This window comes from Agelaius phoeniceus, chromosome 36, assembly GCF_051311805.1.
Source record: "Agelaius phoeniceus isolate bAgePho1 chromosome 36, bAgePho1.hap1, whole genome shotgun sequence".
NCBI lineage: Eukaryota > Metazoa > Chordata > Aves > Passeriformes > Icteridae > Agelaius > Agelaius phoeniceus.
Genome location: NC_135300.1, coordinates 365,348 through 387,555, shown reverse-complemented (window position 1 = coordinate 387,555; position 22,208 = coordinate 365,348). Strand labels below are relative to the sequence as shown.

At 65.0% G+C, this 22,208-nt stretch overlaps 3 protein-coding genes across 3 annotated transcripts in view; 2 read left to right on the top strand and 1 right to left on the bottom strand.

Moving 5' to 3' along the window:
- Positions 1-689, top strand: part of PAF1 (PAF1 component of Paf1/RNA polymerase II complex) — a 2,479-nt gene extending 1,790 nt beyond the window's left edge. The window contains exon 5 of the mRNA XM_077192867.1: positions 640-689. Coding sequence (XP_077048982.1) covers positions 640-689 — 50 coding nt within the window. The remainder of the gene's footprint in view (positions 1-639) is intronic.
- Positions 690-720: 31 nt separating this feature from the next.
- Positions 721-14,859, bottom strand: SAMD4B (sterile alpha motif domain containing 4B; the record flags this gene model as incomplete). Its single annotated transcript, XM_077192866.1, is given in 15 exon segments — positions 721-891; positions 1,633-1,680; positions 1,682-1,741; positions 1,743-1,839; positions 3,648-3,769; positions 3,840-3,925; positions 6,200-6,300; positions 6,302-6,418; positions 6,537-6,610; positions 6,612-6,629; positions 6,751-6,860; positions 6,944-7,222; positions 10,210-10,668; positions 12,690-13,060; positions 14,516-14,859. Coding segments are annotated over 14 exon segments (1,938 nt in total), but the record flags the coding sequence as incomplete, so codon positions are not given.
- Positions 14,860-15,083: 224 nt separating this feature from the next.
- Positions 15,084-21,062, top strand: LRFN1 (leucine rich repeat and fibronectin type III domain containing 1). Its single transcript, XM_077193120.1, is given in 5 exon segments — positions 15,084-16,242; positions 17,830-17,877; positions 18,468-19,878; positions 20,332-20,448; positions 20,450-21,062. Coding segments are annotated over 5 exon segments (2,829 nt in total). The 5' UTR covers positions 15,084-15,464; the 3' UTR covers positions 20,925-21,062.
- Positions 21,063-22,208: the final 1,146 nt, after the last annotated feature.

The following is a 22,208-nucleotide window of genomic DNA, read 5'->3' as shown; positions in this document are numbered from 1 at the left end:
GTCTCCCCATTTTGGGGGCTCTCTCCCCATTTTGGGGTCTCTCTCCTCATTTTGGGGGCTCTCTCCCCATTTTGGGGTTTCTCTCCCCATTTTGGGGGCTCTCTCCTCACTTTGGGGGTCTCTCTCCCCATTTTGGGGTCTCTCTCCTCATTTTGGGGGCTCTCTCCTCATTTTGGGGTCTCTCTCCTTATTTTGGGGTCTCTCTCCTCATTTTGGGGGCTCTCTCCTCATTTTGGGGTCTCTCTCCCCATTTTGGGGTCTCTCTCCTCATTTTGGGGGCTCTCTCCCCATTTTGGGGTCTCTGTCCCCATTTTGGGGTCTCTCTCCTCACTTTGGGGTCTCTCTCCTCATTTTGGGGTCTCTCTCCTCACTTTGGGGTCTCTCTCCCCACATTTTGGGGTCTCTCTCCTCATTTCCATGTCCTGTCCCCATTTTTGGGTTCCCCCCCATTTTCAGCCCTGCCCTCCCATTTTTTGGGGTTTCCCGCCCCATTTTCGGGTGTCCCCCCATTCTTCGGGGTTCCCCCCATTTCTGGGTGTCCCCCACCCCATTTTGAGCCCCCCAAACCCCATTTTGACCCCCCAAACCCCATTTTGAGCCCCCCAAACCCCATTTTGAGCCCCCATACCCTGGGGGAAGGCGAGCAGGGCCGAGCTGTGCACCGGCAGCGAGTGCGTTCTGTGCGCTGACCCCTCCCCATTTTTGGGGTTCCCCCCATTTCTGGCTGTCCCCCACCCCATTTTGAGCCCCCCAAACCCCATTTTGAGCCCCCATACCCTGGGGGAAGGCGAGCAGGGCCGAGCTGTGCACCGGCAGCGAGTGCGTTCTCTGCACGGCCCCGCGGCTCCCGGGGGACCCCCCCGCGCCCCCCCCGGCCCCGAACCAGAGGCTCTGGGGGGGGGGGAAACGGGGGGGTCACGGGGGGGTCACGGGGGGGGGGGGGGCACCCCCGCTATAACAACAAAATCCCCGCCAAAATCCACCCCAAAATGCCCCCAAAATCTTCCTCAAAATCCCCCCAAAATCCACACCCAAATCCCCTCAAACCCTCCCCAAAATCCCCCCCAAAATCTTCCTCAAAATCCACACCCAAATCCTCCCCAAATCGTCCCCAACATCCCCCCAAACCCTCCCCAAAATTCTCCCCAGAATCCCCCCAAATCAACCCCAAAATCCTTCTCAAAATCCCCCAAATCCACCCCAAAATCTTCCTCAAAATCCTCCATCAAACCTCCCCCAAATCTTCCTCAAAATCCCTCAAAATCCACCCCAAAATCTTCCTCAAAATCCCCCCAAAATCCACCCCAAAATCTTCCTCAAAATCCCCCCAAAATCCACACCAAAATGCCCCCAAAATCTTCCCAAAATCCCCCCAAATCAACCCCAAAATTCTCCCCAAAATCCCCCCAACTCAACCCCAAAATCTTCCTCAAAATCCCCCCCAAAATCCTCCATCAAACCTCCCAAAAGCCCCATTTCCCCCCCAAACCCCCAATTTTCCCCCCCCAAATCCCCCATTTCCCCCCCAGACCCCCCCAAATCCCCCATTTTGCCCCCCCCAAATCCCCCATTTTTCCCCCCATTTTTCCCCCCATTTCCCCCCATTTTCCGCCCCCCCCCCCCCAGACCCACCTGCCGTCCCTGCGTGCCCAGGGCGGGGGGCGCTCCCAGGGGGGGGGGGCCTGGGGGCCGGGGCCCCCCCGGGGGGTCCCAGCAGCCCCAGACGGGCGGGGGGGGGGGGGCAGGGCCCGGGGGGGCAGCGCAAAGGGGCGGCCCCCCCCCCGCCGCCCCCCCCCCACAGAGCCAGCTATGGGGAGAGAGTTGGAGCCAAAGGCCCAGCTGGAAACAGGGGCAAAATGGGGGGGTCAGGGGGGCTGGGATCCCCAAAAACCCCCCCAAAAATCACCCAAAATAACCCCAAACCCCCCTCCCCAAAACCGCCCAAAAAACTCCCCCAAAAAAACCCAAAACCCCCCCAAAAAAGGGAACAGCCCCCCCCCCACAGAGCCAGCTATGGGGAGAGAGTTGGAGCCAAAGGCCCAGCTGGGAAAAGGGGGGGGCAAAATGGGGGGGTCAGGGGGGCTGGGACCCCCAAAAACCCCCCCAAAAATCACCCAAAATAACCCCAAACCCCCTCCCCAAAAACCCCCAAAAATCACCCAAAAAACCCCCAAACCCCCCTCCCCAAAACCCCCCCAAAAACCCCCCAAAAAGGGAACAGACCCCCCCACAGAGCCAGCTATGGGGAGAGAGTTGGAGCCAAAGGCCCAGCTGGGAAAAGGGGGGGCAAAATGGGGGGGTCAGGGGGGCTGGGACCCCCAAAAACCCCCCCAAAATAACCCCAAAACCCCTCCCCAAAACCCCCAAAAAACTCCCCAAAAAACCCAAAAAACCCCCCAAAAACCCCCAAAAAGGGAACAGCCCCCCCCCCACAGAGCCAGCAATGGGGAGAGAGTTGGAGCCAAAGGCCCAGCTGGAAACAGGGGGCAAAATGGGGGGTCAGGGGGGGCTGGGACCCCCAAAAACCCCCCCAAAAATCACCCAAAAATCACCCAAAATAACCCCAAACCCCCCTCCCCAAAACCCCCCCAAAAAAACCCAAAATACTCCCCCAAAAAGGGAACAGCCCCCCCCCACAGAGCCAGCTATGGGGAGAGAGTTGGAGCCAAAGGCCCAGCTGGGAAAAGGGGGGGCAAAATGGGGGGGTCAGGGGGGCTGGGACCCCCCCAAAAACCCCCCCAAAAATCACCCAAAATAACCCCAAAATAACCCCAAACCCTCGCCCCAAAACCCCCCCAAAAAACCCCAAAATACTCCCCCAAAAAGGGAACAGCCCCCCCAGAGCACAGAGCCAGCAATGGAGCCAAAGGCCCAGCTGGAAAGGGGGGCAAAGTGGGGGGGTCAGGGGGGCTGGGACCCCAAAAACCCCCCCAAAAATCACCCAAAATAACCCAAAACCCCTCCCCAAAAATCACCCAAAATAACCCCAAAACCCCTCCCCAAAAACCCCCCAAAAAACCCCAAAAACCCCCAAAATACTCCCCCAAAAAGGGAACAGCCCCCCCCCCACAGAGCCAGCTATGGGGAGAGAGTTGGAGCCAAAGGCCCAGCTGGGAAACGGGGGCAAAATGGGGGGGTCAGGGGGGCTGGGACCCCAAAAATCCCCCAAAAATCACCCAAAAATGACCCAAAAATCACCCAAAATAACCCCACACCCCCCGCCCCAAACCCCCCCAAAAAAACCCCAAAAACCCCCCCGAAAAGGGAACAGACCCCCCCCTACAGAGCCAGCAATGGAGCCAAAGGCCCAGCTGGAAATGGGAGGGCAAAATGGGGCGGTCAGGGGGGCTGGGACCCCCAAAAATCCCCCCCAAAAATCACCCAAAATAACCCCAAACTCCCTGCCCCAAAACTGCCCAAAAAAACCCCAAACCCCCCTCCCCAAACAGGGAACAGCCCCCTCCAAAACTGGAGCGAAAGGGAAAATTGGGAAATGGGGGGGGGAGACCCCTTGGACCCCCCAAAATTGGGTCTGGGGGGCGCAGAATCGATCGTTTGAGGGGGTCCCAGCAGGCCCCAAAGCCCACCCGGGTCAGCAGCGGAGGCTGGGAGGGAAATGGGGAATTTGGGGGGGGGGTCCCCGGTACCTTTTGGGGGGCCGGTACCCGGGGGGGCCGTCCAGGGGCCCCTTCTTGGGGAAGGCTCGGAGCAGCTTCAGCACCTGCTGCTTCCAGGACTGGAGCCGCTTCTTCTGCGTCTCTGTGAACGCCTGGGGGGGGCCCGGGGGGGTCAGGGGGGGTCACAGCGACCCCCGGGACCCCCCCCCAGCCCCAGGGTACCTCGTGGCTCAGGCACTTCTCGAGCAGCTGGAGGTAACTGGAGATGTTCTCCTCGTCGGGGCGGGAGACCAGGAGCTGCGTGCACACTGAGGGGGGGTCAGGAAAACACCCCAAAAACCCCAAAATCCACCCCAAAATCCCTGCGACACCAGGAGCTGCATGCACACTGAGGGGGGGTCAGGAAAACACCCCAAAAACCCTGAAAATCACCCCAAAAACCACCCCAAAATCCACCCCAAAATCCACCCCAAAATCCCTGCGAGACCAGGAGCTGCGTGTACACTGAAGGGGGGTCAGAAAAACACCCCAAAAACCCCAAAATCCACCCAAAATCCACCCAAAATCCCTGCGAGACCAGGAGCTGCGTGCACACTGAGGGGGGGTCAGGGAAACCCCAAAAACCCTGAAAATCTACCCAAAATCCACCCCAAAAACCCCCAAAACACCAGGAGCTGCGTGCACACTGAGGGGGGGTCAGAAAAACACCCCAAAAACCCCCAAATCCACCCCAAAATCCCTGCAAGACCAGGAGCTGCGTGCACACTGAGGGGGGGTCAGAAAAACACCCCAAAAACCCTGAAAATCTACCCAAAATCCACCCCAAAAACCCCAAAAACATCAGGAGCTGCGTGCACACTGAGGGGGGGGTCAGGGAAACCCCAAAAACCCCAAAATCCACCCCAAAATCCACCCCAAAAACTGCAAAACACCAGGAGCTGCGTGCACACTGAGGGGGGTCAGGGGAAACCCCAAAAACCCTGAAAATCTACCCAAAATCCACCCCAAAATCCACCCCAAAAACCCCGAAAACACCAGGAGCTGCGTGCACACTGAGGGGGGGTCAGAAAAACCCCAAATCCACCCGAAATTACCCCAAAATCCACCCCAAAATCCCTGCGAGACCAGGAGCTGCGTGCACACTGAGGGGGGGTCAGGAAAACCCCAAAAACCCTGAAAATCTACCCAAAATCCACCCCAAAATCCACCCCAAAATCCACCCCAAAAACCCCGCGAGACCAGGAGCTGCGTGCACACTGAGGGGGGGTCAGGGAAACCCCAAAAACCCAAAATCCACCCCAAAATCCACCCCAAAATCCACCCCAAAAACCCCGCGAGACCAGGAGCTGCATGCACACTGAGGGGGGGTCAGGGAAACCCCAAATCCACCCGAAATTACCCCAAAATCCACCCCAAAAACCCCGAAAACACCAGGAGCTGCGTGCACACTGAGGGGGGGGTCAGGAAAACCCCAAAAACCCCAAAATCCACCCCAAAATCCACCCCAAAAACCCCGCGACACCAGGAGCTGCGTGCACACTGAGGGGGGGGTCAGGGAAATCCCAAATCCACCCAAAATCACCCCAAAATCCACCCCAAAAACCCCCAAAACACCAGGAGCTGTGTGCACACTGAGGGGGGGTCATGGAAACCCCAAAAACCCCAAATCCACCCCAAAATCCACCCCAAAATCCACCCCAAAAACCCCGCGACACCAGGAGCTGCGTGCACACTGAGGGGGGTCAGGGAAACCCCAAAAACCCCCGAAAATCTACCCAAAATCCACCCCAAAATCCACCCCAAAATCCCTGTGAGACCAGGAGCTGCGTGCACACTGAGGGGGGGTCAGGGAAACCCCAAACCCACCCGAAATTACCCCAAAATCCACCCCAAAATCCCTGCGAGACCAGGAGCTGCGTGCACACTGAGGGGGGGTCAGGGAAACCCCAAAAACCCTGAAAATCTACCCAAAAACCCCCAAAATCCACCCCAAAATCCACCCCAAAAACCCTGCGACACCAGGAGCTGCGTGCACACTGAGGGGGGGTCAGGGAAACCCCAAAAACCCCAAAATCCACCCCAAAATCCACCCCAAAATCCCTGCGACACCAGGAGCTGCGTGCACACTGAGGGGGGGTCAGAAAAACACCCCAAAAAACCCTGAAAATCTACCCAAAATCCACCCCAAAATCCCCTCCCAGACCCCTCCCCAAGCCCTGAGCCCCCCAGACCCCTCCCCAGTGTCCCCAGACCCCTCCCCCAGTGTCCCCCAGACCCCTCCCCAAGCCCTGTACGCCCCAGGGGGGGTTCAGGGGGTCCCCAGCCCCCCAGGAGCAGCCCCCAGACTCACCCTTGCCCATGACACGCGTGAACTGCCCCGGGATGTCCCCGTCGGGACAGACCCCTCCCCAGGTCCTGAGCCCCCCAGACCCCTCCCCAAGCCCCCCAGGACCCCTCCCCAATATCCCCCAGACTCACCCTTGCCCATGACACGCGTGAACTGCCCCGGGATGTCCCCGTCAGGACAGACCCCTCCCCAATCTGAGCCCCCCAGACCCCTCCCCAATATCCCCCAGACTCACCCTTGCCCATGACACGCGTGAACTGCCCCGGGATGTCCCCGTCGGGCACGGCGGCCCCGGGGGGCTCGGCCTCGGCCGGGGCGGGGGGGGTTGGGGGGCTCGGGGTGGGGCCCCATCGGGGGGTCCCCGGGGGCGGGGGGGGGCCGGAAGGCCTTGATGGGGGTCCCCAACATCTGCTGGAGCTCCTGCAGCGCCGTCCACAGGTTCCCCCCCTCCAGATGTCCTGGGGGGACACACACAGAGGGGACATGGGGGGGTGACAGCAGGGACACCCCTGGGGACACCGGGGACCCCCAGAGCAGCCTCGTGCCCCCTCCCAGTCCCCCCCAGTTTCCCCAGTACCTTCTCCAGTGCCCTGAGCACGCTCTGTCTCTCCCGCAGCTTTTGGATGCTCAGGGCGATTTTGTGCCGGGGCGCCCTTGGTGACGTTCTGGGGACACACAGGGGGGGTCACAGCCCTTTTGGGGGGTGTCACCTCCCTTTGGGGACACCCCAGGGTCCCCTCCCAGTGCCCCCCAGTGCCCTCCCAGTACAAACCAGTGCCTCCTCACCTGCGACTCCAGGTGATGCTCCGTCAGCGTCATCATCTCCTCGTAGCTCATCTGCGCGAACAGCGCCGCGTACTTGTGCAGCCTCAGGCTCTTCAGCCACGAGGGGACATCTGGGGAGGGGACAGGGCCACGCCAGGGGGGTGACAGCCGCCCTCAGGCCCCCGCCCCGAGCCCCCCGGAGCCCCCCACCCACCCTTCATGCCGCTGCCGTCCTCCTGGAAGGAGTTGCGCTCCTCGGTGTGCTCGCTGCCCGACGAGGCCACGCTGCTCTGGGGGGACAGCGGCGCGTGCTCCCCGAAGCCCTGGGGGGCCAGGGGCGCCCCTCGCGGCTGGGGGGGCCCCGCGGGGCTGGGGGGCTCCTCGGGACCCCCCCCAGAACCGGCCCAGTCCCCGCCGGGGCCGGGCTGGGGCGTGCCGGGCACCAGGGCCAGCGAGCGCTTCAGGGGGCTGGGGTGCAGCTGGCACGGCAGGGCTGGGGGGAAATGGGGGAGAATGGTGACTGCAGACCCCTGCCCAGCACCATGGACCCCTGCCCAGCCCCTCGGACCCCTGCCCAGCCCCCAGATCCCTCCCAAAGCCCCCAGACCCCTCCCAAAGCCGCAGGGCCAGCGAGCGCTTCAGGGGGCTGGGGTGCAGCTGGCACGGCAGGGCTGGGGGGAAATGGGGGAGAATGGTGACTGCAGACCCCTGCCCAGCCCCCAGACCCCTGCCCAGCCCCTCGGACCCTTCGGTTTTCCCCATTCTTCCAGTTTCTCCTATTTCCTCTCCCTTTCCTCCTGTTCTCACGCTTTCTCTTCCTATTCCCCGTCTTCCCCCGTGTTTCCCACATTTTTCCCAATTCTTCCACTTTCTCCTCCCATTTTTCCCCCTTTTCCCCCCATTCCGCCCCCATGTTACCTCCTCCCCCCTGGAAGGCGGGGCGTCCTTTTCCCCCATTTTCCCCCCATTTTTCCCCCATTTTCTCCCCCATTTTCCCCCTGTGTTACCTCCTCCCCCCTGGAAGCCGGGGTGTCCTTTTCCCCCATTTTCCCCCCATTTTCTGCCCCATTTCCCCCATTACCTCCTCCCCCCGGAAGCCGGGGTGTCCTTTTCCCCCATTTTCCCCCCATTTTTTCCCTGTTTTTCCCCATTTTTTCCCCATTTCCCCCCCGTTACCTCCTCCCCCCTGGAAGCCGGGGTGTCCTTTTCCCCCATTTTTTCCCCATTTTTCCCCATTTTCTCCCCTATTTCCCCCCATGTTACCTCCTCCCCCCTGGAAGCCGGGGTGTCCTTTTCCCCATTTTTCCCCATTTTTCCCCAATTTCTGCCCCATTTCCCCCCTGTGTTACCTCCTCCCCCCTGGAAGCCAGGGTGTCCTTTTCCCCCATTTTTTTCCCCATTTTTTCCCCCATTTTTTCCCCATTTCCCCCTGTGTTACCTCCTCCCCCCTGGAAACCGGGGTGTCCTTTTCCCCCATTTTCCCCCCATTTTTTCCCCGTTTTTCCCCCATTTTCTCCCCCATTTCCCCCTGTGTTACCTCCTCCCCCTGGAAGCCGGGGTGTCCTTTTCCCCCATTTTTTCCCCAATTTTTCCCCATTTTCTCCCCCATTTCCCCCCATTACCTCCTCCCCCCTGGAAGCCGGGGTGTCCTTTTCCCCCATTTTCCCCCCATTTTTTCCCCGTTTTTCCCCATTTTTCCCCCATTTCCCCCCCGTGTTACCTCCTCCCCCCTGGAAGCCAGGGTGTCCTTTTCCCCCATTTTTTCCCCCATTTTTTCCCCCATTTTCCCCCAATTTCTCCCCATTTCCCCCTGTGTTACCTCCTCCCCCTGGAAGCCGGGGTGTCCTTTTCCCCCATTTTTTCCCCCATTTTCCCCCCATTTTTTCCCCATTTTTCCCCCATTTCCCCCGTGTTACCTCCTCCCCCCTGGAAGCCGGGGTGTCCTTTTCCCCCATTTTTTCGCCCATTTTTTCCCCATTTTCTCCCCATTTCCCCCTGTGTTACCTCCTCCCCCCTGGAAACCGGGGTGTCCTTTTCCCCCATTTTCCCCCCATTTTTTCCCCGTTTTTTCCCCCATTTTTACCCCCCATTTTTTCCCCATTTTCCCCCCATTACCTCCTCCCCCCTGGAAGCCGGGGTGTCCTTTTCCCCCATTTTCCCCCCATTTTTCCCCATTTTTTCCCCATTTTCTCCCCCCATTTCCCCCTGTGTTACCTCCTCCCCCCTGGAAGCCGGGGTGTCCTTTTCCCCCATTTTCCCCCCGTTTTTCCCCATTTTCTCCCCCATTTCCCCCTGTGTTACCTCCTCCCCCTGGAAGCCGGGGTGTCCTTTCCCCCATTTTTTCCCCATTTTTCCCCAATTTCTGCCCCATTTCCCCCCCGTTACCTCCTCCCCCCTGGAAGCCGGGGTGTCCTTTTCCCCCATTTCCCCCCATTTTTTCCCCATTTTTTCCCCATTTCTCCCCGTGTTACCTCCTCCCCCCTGGAAACTGGGGTGTCCTTTTCCCCCATTTTCCCCCCATTTTTTCCCCGTTTTTCCTCCATTTTTTCCCCATTTTCTCCCCATTTCCCCCCTGTGTTACCTCCTCCCCCCTGGAATCCGGGGTGTCCTTTTCCCCCATTTTCCCCCCATTTTCCCCCGTTTTTCCCCCATTTTTTCCCCATTTCCCCCCGTGTTACCTCCTCCCCCCTGGAAGCCGGGGTGTCCTTTTCCCCCATTTTTTCCCCCATTTTTTCCCCACTTTTTCCCCGTTTTTCCCCATTTTCTCCCCCATTTCCCCCTGTGTTACCTCCTCCCCCCTGGAAGCCGGGGTGTCCTTTTCCCCCATTTTTCCCCCATTTTCCCCCCATTTTTTCCCCATTTTCTCCCCCATTTCCCCCCGTGTTACCTCCTCCCCCTGGAAGCCGGGGTGTCCTTTTCCCCCATTTTCCCCCCCATTTTTTCCCTGTTTTTCCCCCATTTTCTCCCCTATTTCCCCCCCCTGTTACCTCCTCCCCCCTGGAAGCCGGGGTGTCCTTTTCCCCCATTTTTTCGCCCATTTTTTCCCTGTTTTTCCCCCATTTTCTCCCCTATTTCCCCCCTGTGTTACCTCCTCCCCCCTGGAAGCCGGGGTGTCCTTTTCTCCCATTTTTCCCCCATTTTCCCCCCATTTTTTCCCCGTTTTTCCCCCATTTTCCCCATTTTCTCCCCTATTTCCCCCCTGTGTTACCTCCTCCCCCCTGGAAGCCGGGGTGTCCTTTTCCCCCATTTTCCCCCCATTTTTCCCCCCCATTTTTTCCCCATTTTCCCCCCATTACCTCCTCCCCCCTGGAAGCCGGGGGTGTCCTTTTCCCTCATTTTCCCCCCATTTTTTCCCCGTTTTTCCCCATTTTTTCCCCATTTCCCCCTGTGTTACCTCCTCCCCCCTGGAAGCCGGGGTGTCCTTTTCCCCCATTTTTTCCCCGTTTTTCCCCCATTTTCTCCCCATTTCCCCCCCATTACCTCCTCCCCCCTGGAAGCCGGGGTGTCCGTTCTCCCGTGGCGCCGTCCCCGTGCCCGTCCCTGTCCCGTGCTGCTGCTGCTGCTGCTGCTGCTGCTGCTGCTCGGGCCAGCCGCCTCCTCCCCCGGCCTCGGGGGGCTCGGGGGGCCACTCGTGGGCCGGGCCCCGGCGCTGGGGAGGGGGCCCGGGCGGCGCCAGGCGCTCCTCCAGGTGCCCCAGCCACAGGGCGAGCGCGCTGCGGTCGTCGGCCGTGGTGGCGGGGTGGATCAGGGCGTACGAGAGCAGCTGCCGCGACTCCTCCACGCAGCGATTGCTCTCGATGGCGTCGGCCAGCACCTTCTGCAGCCTCTTCATGTACTCGGCCTTGGCCGCCGCGTTGCCGGGCTGCAGCAGGGGCAGGTGCGCCAGGAGCAGGGCAACCGCGGCCTCGGCGGGCTCCTGGGGCCACTGCGAGATGGCAGCTGGGGACAGACGGACAGACGGGGTCAGCGGGGACAGACAGACAGACAGGGTCAGCAGGGACAGACAGACAGACAGGGACAGCACGGGCTGCAGCAGGGGCAGGTGCGCCAGGAGCAGGGCAACCGCGGCCTCGGCGGGCTCCTGGGGCCACTGCGAGATGGCAGCTGGGGACAGACGGACAAGGTCAGCAGGGACAGACGGACAGACAGGGGTCAGCAGGGACAGACAGGGTCAGCAGGGACAGACAGACAGACAGGGGTCAGCGGGGACAGACGGACAGACAGGGGTCAGCGGGGACAGATGGGGGCAGCAGGGACACTGGGAGATGGCAGCTGGGGACAGACGGACAGACAGGGGTCAGCGGGGACAGACAGACAGACGGGGTCAGCAGGGACAGACAGGGGACAGACAGGGTCAGCAGGGACAGACAGGGTCAGCAGGGATAGACGGACAGACAGGGTCAGCAGGGACAGACAGGGCCAGCAGGGACAGACAGGGGCTCGCAGGGACAGACGGACAGACAGGGGCCAGCAGGGACAGACAGGGTCAGCAGGGACAGACGGACAGACAGGGGTCAGCAGGGACAGACAGGGTCAGCAGGGACAGACAGACAGACAGGGGTCAGCAGGGACAGACGGACAGACAGGGGTCAGCGGGGACAGATGGGGGCAGCAGGGACACTGGGAGATGGCAGCTGGGGACAGACGGACAGACAGGGGTCAGCGGGGACAGACAGACAGACGGGGTCAGCAGGGACAGACAGGGGGCACACAGGGTCAGCAGGGACAGACAGGGTCAGCAGGGACAGACAGACAGGGGTCAGCAGGGACAGACAGGGCCAGCAGGGACAGACAGGGGTCAGCAGGGACAGACAGACAGACAGGGACAGCAGGGACAGACAGACAGACAGGGTCAGCAGGGACAGACAGGGCAAGCAGGACAGACAGGGTCAGCAGGGTCAGCAGGGACAGACAGGGCCAGCAGGGACAGACAGGGTCAGCAGGGACAGACAGGGGGCACACAGGGCCAGCAGGGACACCGGGAGATGGCAGCTGGGGACAGACAGACAGGGGCAGCAGGGACAGACGGACAGACAGGGGTCAGCAGGGGCACACAGGGGGCACACAAGGCCAGCAGGGACACCGGGAGCATGGCAGCTGGGGACAGACAGACAGGGTCGGCAGGGACAGACGGACAGACAGGGGTCAGCAGGGGCACACAAGGCCAGCAGGGACACCGGGAGATGGCAGCTGGGGACAGGGGACACAGGGACAGAAGATGGGAACCCTCTGAAGGCCCCCATGACACCCCTGGGCACACACAAGGACCCCCAGAGACCCCGTAACCCCCCAGGACCCCCATAACCTCACTGTAACCCCCATAACCCCCCCGTAACCCCTCCAGGACCCCCATAACCCCCCAGAACCCCAATAACCCCCCTGTAACTCCTTCAACCCCCCTGTAACCCCCCAGGACCCCCAAAACCCCCTCAACCCCACTGTAACCCCCCAGGACCCCCATAACCCCTCTGTAACCCCCTCAACCCCCCTGTAACCCCTCTAGGACCCCCATAACCCCCCCATAACCCGCCCAGGACCCCCATAACTCCCCAGGACCCCAATAACCCCCCTGTAACCCCTCCAAGACCCCCATAACACCCCTGTAACCCCCCTATAACCCCTCCAGGACCCTTGTAACCTCTCCCAGACCCCTCCAGGACCCCCATAACCCCCCCGTAACCCCCTCCCCAGGCGCTCACCGGCGCTGTTGGTCTCGGCCTCGAGCAGGTGGATGTCGGGGCAGTGTAACTCCCTGTAACCCCTCCATAACTCCCCCAGGACCCCCATAACCCCCCCGTAACCCCCAGTAACCCCCTCCCAGGCGCTCACCGGCGCTGTTGGCCTCGGCCTCGAGCAGGTGGATGTCGGGGCAGGGTAACTCCCTGTAACCCCTCCATAACTCCCCCAGGACCCCCATAACCCCCCTGTAACCCCCCCAAACCCCCTCTCCAGCCGCTCACCGGCGCTGTTGGCCTCGGCCTCGAGCAGGTGGATGTCGGGGCAGTCGGCCAGCGAGTGCTCGAGGCACAGCTGCAGGAAGCGCGCCTGCGTGCGCGTCACGCGCTTCAGCAGCGCCAGCAGCGCCACCGTCTGCTCGCACTCGCTCCAGCCGCGGAACCAGCCCGCCACGATGCCCACCTGCTCCCGGAACATCATGGCTGGGGCCGGGGGCTGCCCTGGGGGCTCCCGGGCGCGCGGGGGGGACGGGCCCGACCTGCCCCCCCCTCCTCAGGTGGCGGGGGGGCCCCCCCGGGCCGGGCAGCGCATGGGGGGGTGAGGGCAGGGGGTGCCGAGGGGCCCCCCCGGGGCTGGAGCGAGGGTCCGGAGGGTCCTGTGGGGAGAGAGAGACACGGAGGGGAGGGGGTCAGGGCTGAAACGGGACCCCTGAGTCAGGAGAGCCCCCCCAGGAATAGGGAGCGAGGGTCCGGAGGGTCCTGCGGGGAGAGAGAGACACGGAGGGGAGGGGGTCAGGGCTGAAACGGGACCCCTGAGTCAGGAGAGCCCCCCCAGGAATAGGGAGCGAGGGTCCGGAGGGTCCTGTGGGGAGAGAGAGGGGAGGGGGTCAGGGCTGAAACGGGACCCCTGAGACAGGAGAGCGCCCCCAGGAGCTGGGAGCGAGGGTCCGGAGGGTCCTGCGGGGAGAGACAGGGGAGGGGGTCAGGGCTGAAACGGGACCCCTGAGTCAGGAGAGCGCCCCCAGGAATAGGGAGCGAGGGTCCGGAGGGTCCTGTGGGGACAGACAGGGGAGGGGGTCGGATTCACACAGAGACCCCCGAGGCAGGAGAGACCCCCCCGGGAACAGAGACCACCCCCCGGGCCGGGCAGCGCATGGGGGGTGAGGGCAGGGGGTGCCGAGGGGGCTGGGAGCGAGGAGGGTCCGGAGGGAGACAGAGGGGAGGGGGTTAGAGCCACACAGGGACCCCCAGGATATTCCCCACATGAATGGGGGAACAGGGACCACCCCCGGCGCTGGGAGCGGGGGTCCGGAGGGTCCTGTGGGGAGACAGAGAGAGGGGGGCAGGCAGGTCTAAAAGGGGAGCCCCGAGTGGGGAGAGACCCCCCAAGAATGGTGGGGAGTCAGATTCACACAGAGACCCCCGAGCGGGGAGAGATCCCCCAGGAATAGGGGAACAGAAACCACCCCCCACGGGGGGATTGAGGACCCCGAAGAGACACCAGGGACCCCCAAAATGAACTGAGGACCCCTAAAAGGCACCAGGGACCCCCAAAAGGCACCAGGGACCCCTAGAATGAGCTAAGGACCCCTAAAATGAACTAGAGACCCCCAAACGGTACCAGGGCCCACACCCAGAGCGGACCAGGGACCCTGACGGAGACAGAGACCACTGACGGTGACCGGGAACCCCAGAAGAGACCGGGACCCCTCACGGTCACAGAGACCCCTGACGGAGACCGGCACCCCTCACGGGCACAGGGATCCCTCCCGGTTACCGGGACCCCTCACGGGCACCGGGACCCCTCACGGTTACCGGGGCTGCTCCCACACGAACCAGCCCCCCCTTCCCAGCCACAGCGATCCCCCCGTTACAGCCGCCCAACAGTGACCCCCCCGGTGTCCGCTCACGGGGCCGCAGCCCCTCCGCCCGCCCCGCTCTCCCCTCAGCGCGGCGGGCGCGAGGGGCGCAGGCCCGGCGGGGCCGGGGCCGGGCGCGGGCGCTGCGGCCGGGCCGGGGAGGGCTCGGGGAGGGCCGGGAAGCCCGCGGGGGCCGCGGAGGCTCCGCTCGGGCCCGGCGGGCCCCGGGGGTCGCGGCCGCCCCTCACTCACCGCCGCCGCCGCCGCCGCCGCGCAACGTCAGCGCGCACCGCACGCACGCCTGCGTCGCTGCGTCACGGCGCCGCCACCGCCAACGGGCCAATGAGAGGGCAGAGCGCCGCGGGGAGGGAACCAATGGCACGGGCGCAGGCGCGCGCGCCGCGGGGGCGGGGCCTCTGTGTGCACCGCCCCCTCGCGCTGGGCGCCACGCCCCCTCCGCGACAACCGTCAATCACTGAGGCCACGCCCCCTAGCATTGGCCGCGCCCCGCGCGGCCTCGCGCTTCCCGCTCTGGGGGCGGGGCCAGCGGAACCCCCCCAGCAACTCCCGGTGTGTCCCAGTAACCCCCAGTAACCCCCAGTAACCCCCAGTGCCCTCCCAGTAACCCCCGGTGCCCTCCCAGTAACCCCCAGTGCCCATCCCAGTGTCCCCCAGTAACTCCCAGTACCCCCCAGTGCACCCCAGTGCCCATCCCAGTGCCCTCCAGTGCCCTCCCAGTAACCCCCAGTGTCCCCCAGTGTCCCCCAGTAACTCCCAGTGCCCCCCAGTGCACCCCAGTATCCCCTCAGAGTCCCTCACTGTCCCCCCGGTGTCCATCCCCGTGTCCATTTGTCCATCCCTGTGTCTGTGTGTCCATCCCCGTGTCCCCGTGTCCATCTGTCTGTCCATATGTACATCCCTATGTCCCTGTGTCCACCTCAGTGTCCATCCCCATGTCCGTCTGTCTATCCCCGTGTCCGCGCGTCCATCCCCGTGTCCGTGTGTCCATCCCGGTGTCCATCTGTCTGTCCGTGTGTCCATCTCCCTGTCCGTCCCCGTGTCTGTGTGTTCATCCCCCTGTCCGTGTGTCCATCCTCCTGTCCGTGTGTCCATCCCCGTGTCCGTCTGCCTGTCCGTGTGTCCCAGTGTCCATCCCTGTGTCCCTCCTTGCGTCCGTGTGTCCATCCCGGTGTCCGTCCCCATGTCCCTGTGTCCGTCTGTCCATCCCCATGTCCGTGTGTCCATCCCGGTGCCCATCCGTCTGTCCATGTGTCCATCCCCGTGTCCATCCCCGTGTCCATCCCGGTGTCCGTCCGTCCGTCCGTCCGTCCGCGCGCCCGCGGCCCCGCCCGGCCCCGCCCCGGCCCCGCCCCGGCCCCGCCCGGCCCCGCCCCGCCGGTTCTGCGGCTCCGAGCGGCGGCCGCGGCCTCACCGGGGCCTCACCGGGGCCTCTCCGGGGCCTCTCGGGGCGGCGGCTCCGGGGCTGCTCCGGGACCCCCCGGCCGCGCCCGGGACCCATCCCCGGGATCCATCCCCGGATCCATCCCCGAATCCATCCCGACATTCCCGGATCCCTCCCCGATCCCTCCCCGAATCCCTCCCGGTTCCATCCCCGGTTCCCGGATCCCTCCCTGTTCCATCCCGGCATCCCCGCTTCCATCCCCGCATCCCGGATCCTCCATCCCGGTTCCATCCCCGCATCCCCGATCCCTCCCGGTTCCATCCCGGATCCCTCCCGGTCCCCATCCCCCCTCCCCGGTCCCATCCCGGTGATTCCCGACACCCCCCCCCCCCCCATCGCCCCTCCCCAATTCCCGGTTCCCCTCCTCTCCCGGTGCCCCCCCCCCCCCCATTTCCCGGTTCCCCCCCAATTCCCGGTGCCCCCCCCCGATGCCCCCCCGGTAGGGCGAGGCCCGACCCCCCCCCCCCCCCCCCCCCGGAGCAGCGATGGAAGCGTCCGGGGGCTGAGCCCCCCCCAGGTACGGCCGGACTGGGGGAACTGGGAGGGACTGGGTGGGACTGGGCCATACTGGGCTGTGTTGGTCTGCACTGGGCCATACTGGGCTGTGCTGGGTCTGCACTGGGCCATACTGGGCCATACTGGGCTGTGCTGGGTCTGTGCTGGTCTGCACTGGGCCATACTGGGCTGTGCTGGGTCTGTACTGGGCTGTGCTGGGCTGTGCTGGGCCATACTGGGCCATACTGGGCTGTGCTGGGTCTGTGCTGGTCTGCACTGGGCCATACTGGGCCATACTGGGATGTGTTGGTCTGCACTGGGCCATACTGGGCCATACTGGGCTGTGCTGGGTCTGTGTTGTTCTGTACTGGGCCGTACTGGGCCATACTGGACCATACTGGGCTGTGCTGGTCTGTGCTGATCTGCACTGGGCCATACTGGGCTGTGCTGGGTCTGTACTGGGCCATACTGGGCCATACTGGGCCATACTGGGCTGTACTGGTCTGCACTGGGCCATACTGGGCCATACTGGGCTGCACTGGGCCGTACTGGACCATACTGGGCCATACTGGGCTGTGCTGGGTCTGTACTGGGCCATACTGGGCCATACTGGGCTGTGCTGGTCTCTGCTGTGTCCTTATCAGCCTGGCGTGGCTGTGCTGGTGTGCATTGGGACGTGCTGGGCCATACTGGTTGTACTGGGTTATACTGGGATGTGCTGGGCCATGCTGGGCCATGTTGGGATGTACTGGGCCGTGCTGGGCCATGCTGGGCTGTGCTGGGCTGTGCTGGGATGTACTGGGATATGCTGGGCCATACTGGGCCGTGCGGGGCTGTGCTGGGATGTGCTGGGCTGTACTGGTGTGTACTGGTGTGTACTGGGATGTACTGGATTATACTGGGCTGTGCTGGGATGTACTGGGCCACGTTGGGCTGTACTGGGTTGTACTGGGTTATACTGGGATGTGCTGGGCCATACTGGTGTGTGCTGGTGTGTACTGGGCCATGCTGGGCCATGCTGGGCTGTACTGGGTTATACTGGTCTGTACTGGGATGTACTGGGATATGCTGGGATGTACTGGGATGTGCTGTGCTATACTGGGATATGCTGGGATGTACTGGGCCGTGCTGGGCTGTGCTGGGCTGTGCTGGGATGTGCTGGGATGGATGTACTGGGTTATACTGGGCCATACTGGGCTGTACTGGGTTATACTGGGCTGTACTGGCATGTACTGGGCTATATTGGGATATGCTGGGCCGTACTGGGCCGTGCTGGGATGTACTGGGTTATACTGGTCTGTACTGGTCCACACTGGTCTGTATTGGTCCATACTGGTCCGCACTGGTCCATACTGGTCTGTACTGGTCTGTACTGGTCTGTACTGGTCCATACTGGTCCGTACTGGTCTGTACTGGTCTGTACTGGTCTGTACTGGTCTGTACTGGTCCATACTGGTCCGTACTGGTCTGTACTGGTCTGTACTGGTCTGCACTGGTCCGTACTGATCTGTACTGGTCTGCACTGGTCCGTACTGGTCCGTACTGGTCTGTACTGGTCCGTACTGGTCCGTACTGGTCTGTACTGGTCCGTACTGGTCTGTCCCCACAGGCCCCACGGCGACGCCTGGACAGGACCAACATGGAGCCCTGAGAGGAGGTACTGGGAGAACTGGGAGAACTGGGATCTTACTGGGACCATTGGGATCTCACTGGGACAACTGGGACAACTGGGAGAACTGGGATCTTATTGGGATCTTACTGGGACCATTGGGATCTCACTGGGTCAACTGGGATCTCACTGGGATCTCCCTGGGGTTTTGTGTTCTGCTGTGGGATCTTCTGGGACAGGTGGGATCTGCTGGGATCTCCTGGGCCCTGCTGGGACCCTCTGGGCTCCGCTGGGATCTACTGGGATTTACTGGGATCCACTGGGCTTTGCTGGGATCCACTGGGACCCCCATGGATCCACTGGGATCCACTGGGCTCTGCTGGGATTTACTGGGATCTCCTACACTCTGCTGGGGCCTGCTGCGATCCACTGGGCCCTGCTGGGATCCCCTGGAATCCACTGGCCTCTGTTGGGATTTACTGGGCTCTGCTGGGATCTACTGGGACCCCCCGGGACCCCCCTGGATCCCCTGGGCTCTGCTGGGACCCATGGGGCTCCCCTGGGCCCTGCCGGGATCCAGCCCCGCTGAGACCCCCATTGTTGTTGTTGTTGTTGTCGTTGTTGTCTCCCTGGCTCAGGCCCGGCCGCCGCCGCGGGGATGGCGAAGCTGCTGGTGCCGCTGGTGATGCTGGGCGCCGTCTCCGGTGCCGGGGTGGTGCCGGTGCCGCTGCCGCCGGCGTCGCCGCCGGTGTCGCCGCCGCGCTGCCCGGCGCGGTGCCTGTGCCCCGCGGCCGCGCCCAGCCCCACGCTGCTGTGCGCCCGCACGGGGCTGCTGGCGGTGCCGCCCAGCCTGGACCGCGCCGCCGTGGAGCTGCGCCTGGCCGACAACTTCATCGGCGCCGTGGGCCGCGCCGACTTCGCCAACATGAGCAGCCTGGTGCACCTGACGCTGTCGCGGAACGGGCTCCGCCGCCTCGCCCCCGGCGCCTTCGCCGACCTGCGGGCGCTGCGGGCGCTGCACCTGGACGGGAACCGGCTGCCGGCGCTGAGCGGGCCGCAGCTGCGCGGGCTGGCCAGCCTGCGCCACCTCATCCTGGCCAACAACCAGCTGGCCGCCATCGACGCCGCCGCCTTCGCCGCCTTCGCCGCCACCGTGGAGGACCTGGACCTGTCGCACAACAACCTGCCCGCGCTGCCCTGGGACGCCGTGGCGGCCATGGGCAGCCTGGCCACGCTGACGCTGGACCACAACCTGCTGGAGCGGGTGCCCGCGGGCGCCGTGGCCAGGCTGCCGCGCCTGGCCCGCCTGGACCTCACCGCGAACCGGCTGCGGGCGCTGCCGCCGGTGCCGGGCCCGCCGGGGCCGTCGCTGGCGGCCGGGGGGAACCCCCTGCACTGCAACTGCGAATTGCTGTGGCTGCGCCGCGTGGCCCAGCCGGGCCGCCTGGAGACCTGCGCCACGCCGGCGCCGCTGGCCGGGCGGCTGCTGGGCGCCGTGCCCGAGGAGGAGCTGACGTGCCGGGCGCCCTCGGTCACGGCCGCGGCCGCGCACCCGCCCGCGGTCACCGAGGGGCAGCCGCTGCGCCTGGGCTGCGCCGCCGTCGGGGACCCGCCGCCCGCGCTGCACTGGCTGGGCCCCGACGGGCGCGTGGTGCAGAACGGCTCCCGGCGCTCGGTGGGCGCCGACGGCTCCCTGGAGCTCCGCGTGGCCACGCTCCGGGACCACGGCGGCTTCACCTGCGTGGCCGCCAACGCCGCGGGGGAGGCGGCGGCGCGCGTCGAGGTGGTGGTGGTGCCGCTGCCGGTGCCGCGGGACGGGCGGGACGGGGACGGGGACGGCGGCACCGAGGCGGGGCCCGGGCCCTCGGATATGGCCCAGGCGGGCGGCAATGACACCTGGGGGGGCCCCGGGGAGCGGCAGCGGGTGGTGGCGGCCGAGGTGACGGCGTCCTCGGCGCGGATCCGGTGGCTGCCGCAGCGCCACGTGCCCGGGGTGCGCATGGTGCAGATCCAGTACAACAGCTCGGCCGACGACAGCCTGGTCTACAGGTGGGCACCTGGGAACCCCCGACAGGTGGGCCTGGGGAGCTGGGAGGGGTCCTGGGGGGAGATGTGGGGCTCCGGGGGGGTTTGGGGGGAGCTCAAGGGGGTTTGGGGCAGGGGAGGTTCAAGTGGATTCTGGGGGTCTTGGGGGCTCCAGGGGGGTCAGGGAAGGATTTGTGTGTCCGGGAGGGTTCTGGGGGAGGGCGTTCAGGGGGTCCTGGGGGGGCTCTGAGGGGATCTGGGGGACACCAAGGGAATTCTCTGTGCCTGGGGGGCTTCGGGGGTCCCTGGTGAGCTCCTAGGGGCACTCAGGGGGTCCTGGGGGTCTCTGAGGTGTTTGGGATGGGATTGAGGACGCGTTTGGGGGATCCTGGATGGGTTTTCTGCTGCCTGGGGGGGGGCAAAGGGGGGGCGCGGGGGTCTCGCCCCTCTCCCGACCCCCCCTCGCCCCCTCCCCAGGTTGCTGCCCCCCTCCAGCCGCACCTTCGTGCTGCGGGATTTGGTCCCCGGCCGCCAGTACGAGCTGTGCGTGTCCGCGCTGCGCGTCCTCGGCGACCCCCCCCGCCGCCCCGCGCCCGCTCGGCTGCGTCTCCTTCGCCACGGCCGCCGCCCCCCCGGGCTGCTCCGCGCCGCCCCGGCCCCATTTCCTGGGGGGCACCGTCATCATCGTCATCGGCGCCGCCATCGCCGCCTCCGTGCTCGTCTTCATCCTCATCCTCACGGCGCGCTGGAAGGCGGCGGCGGCGGCGGGGGCGCGGCGCCCCCCGCCCACCCTCACCAGCGTCTGCTCGCAGACCAACGGCGGCCCCCGGCCCGCCGAGACCCCCGAGCTGCCCGCGCTGCCCCCGCTGCCCCCGGCGGCGGGCGGGGGTCCCGGGGGTGCCGGGGGCGGGGCGCGGGCCTTGTTCCCCAGCCACAGCTACCCCCGGCGGGCGCGGCCGCGGCGCCACGGGTCCCTGCCCAGGCTGGACGGGCCCGAGGGGACCCCGCTGGGACCCCCCCTGCGCCCGTCCTTCGGCAGCACCCACTGGATGCTGGAGAGCACCGTCTGAGGGGGGGGGGCGGCGGGAATCCCCCCCCCGGGACCCCCCTCTTGAGCAGCACCCACTGGGACCCCCCCAAATCCTCCTGGGGGGGGACAGCGGTGGGACCCCCCCCTCCTCTCCCGGGTGACCAAACGCAGCCCCGGCGGCTCTTGGTGGGGAGGGGGGGTCCCGGGAGCCCCCCCGGACCCCCGTGGGTGCCCCCAGGTGCCCCCCCCCCCCCCTCCTCCGCCCTGGGGGTACCTGTATGCAAACCTTCCCCCGCCCCCCCCCCCCCCAAAAACCCGCACGCGTGGGGACCCCCGGCACGTGCGGGGGGCGTGGGGACCGTGACGGGGAGACCGCGCCCCCCCCCCCCCAGAATTCTGCGGCTCCCCCCCCCCCACGCGTGTGTGTGTGTGTCCGCCCCCCCCACCCCAAAATGCGCACTTGGGACTTGGTGTGTGCGCCCCAAAATTCGTGTGCCCCCCCCCCCCCCCCAACCCGTGCGTGCCCGGCCCGCCCCCCCCGCGGTGCCTTCGGCCGGGCCGGGGGGGCCCCGCGCACGCCCCCCCCCGACATCTCTGCACAGATGACACGAGACCCGCAGCCCCCCCCCCCCCAAATAAAACCCCCCGCCCCCCGTGGGGATGGGGGGTGGTGGGGGCCAAAAAAGGGGGGGGCCCCCCGGATGCCTGGGGACCTCCCCGTGTGTCCCTCCCGTGGCCTCTGCCCCCCCCCCCCCCAAAAAAAAAACTCGACCCGGGGGTCCCTATCTGGCTGGTCTGGATAACCCTGGGGGGGCGCCCCGGCCCCCCCGCCCATTTCCCTCCCACCCCCATTCCCCCCCCACCCCAAAAAAAGCCTCAGCTCCTCCCCGTGTGCCCCCCCCTCCCCAAAATGCCGCCCCCCCCCCACCAGCCGCCCCCCCCCGGCCCCCGCAGTGTTTAACACGAGTTTTTACATTAAAAACCTGTGCCCCCCCCGGGGCAGAAACACGAGTGTCACTGGGGGGGGCGCACTCTGTATTTTGGGTCTGGGGGTGGTCCCTGTTTGGGGCTGGGGGGCGCGCTCTGTATTTTGGGTCTGGGGGGGGTCTCTGGGGCGGGGGGGTGCGCTCTGTATTTTGGGCCGGGGGGGGTCCGCTCTGTATTTTGGGGCTGGGGGTTTCATTTCTTGGGGGGTCCCGGCCCAATGCGAGCTCCCCCCCCCGAGGTTCTCCCCCCCCGTCTGTTCCCGCAATGTGGGCGGGTCAGGACTATGCTAATGAGGCAACAATCCCCGCCCCCTGCGGTTGCCATGGTGACCGTCGCG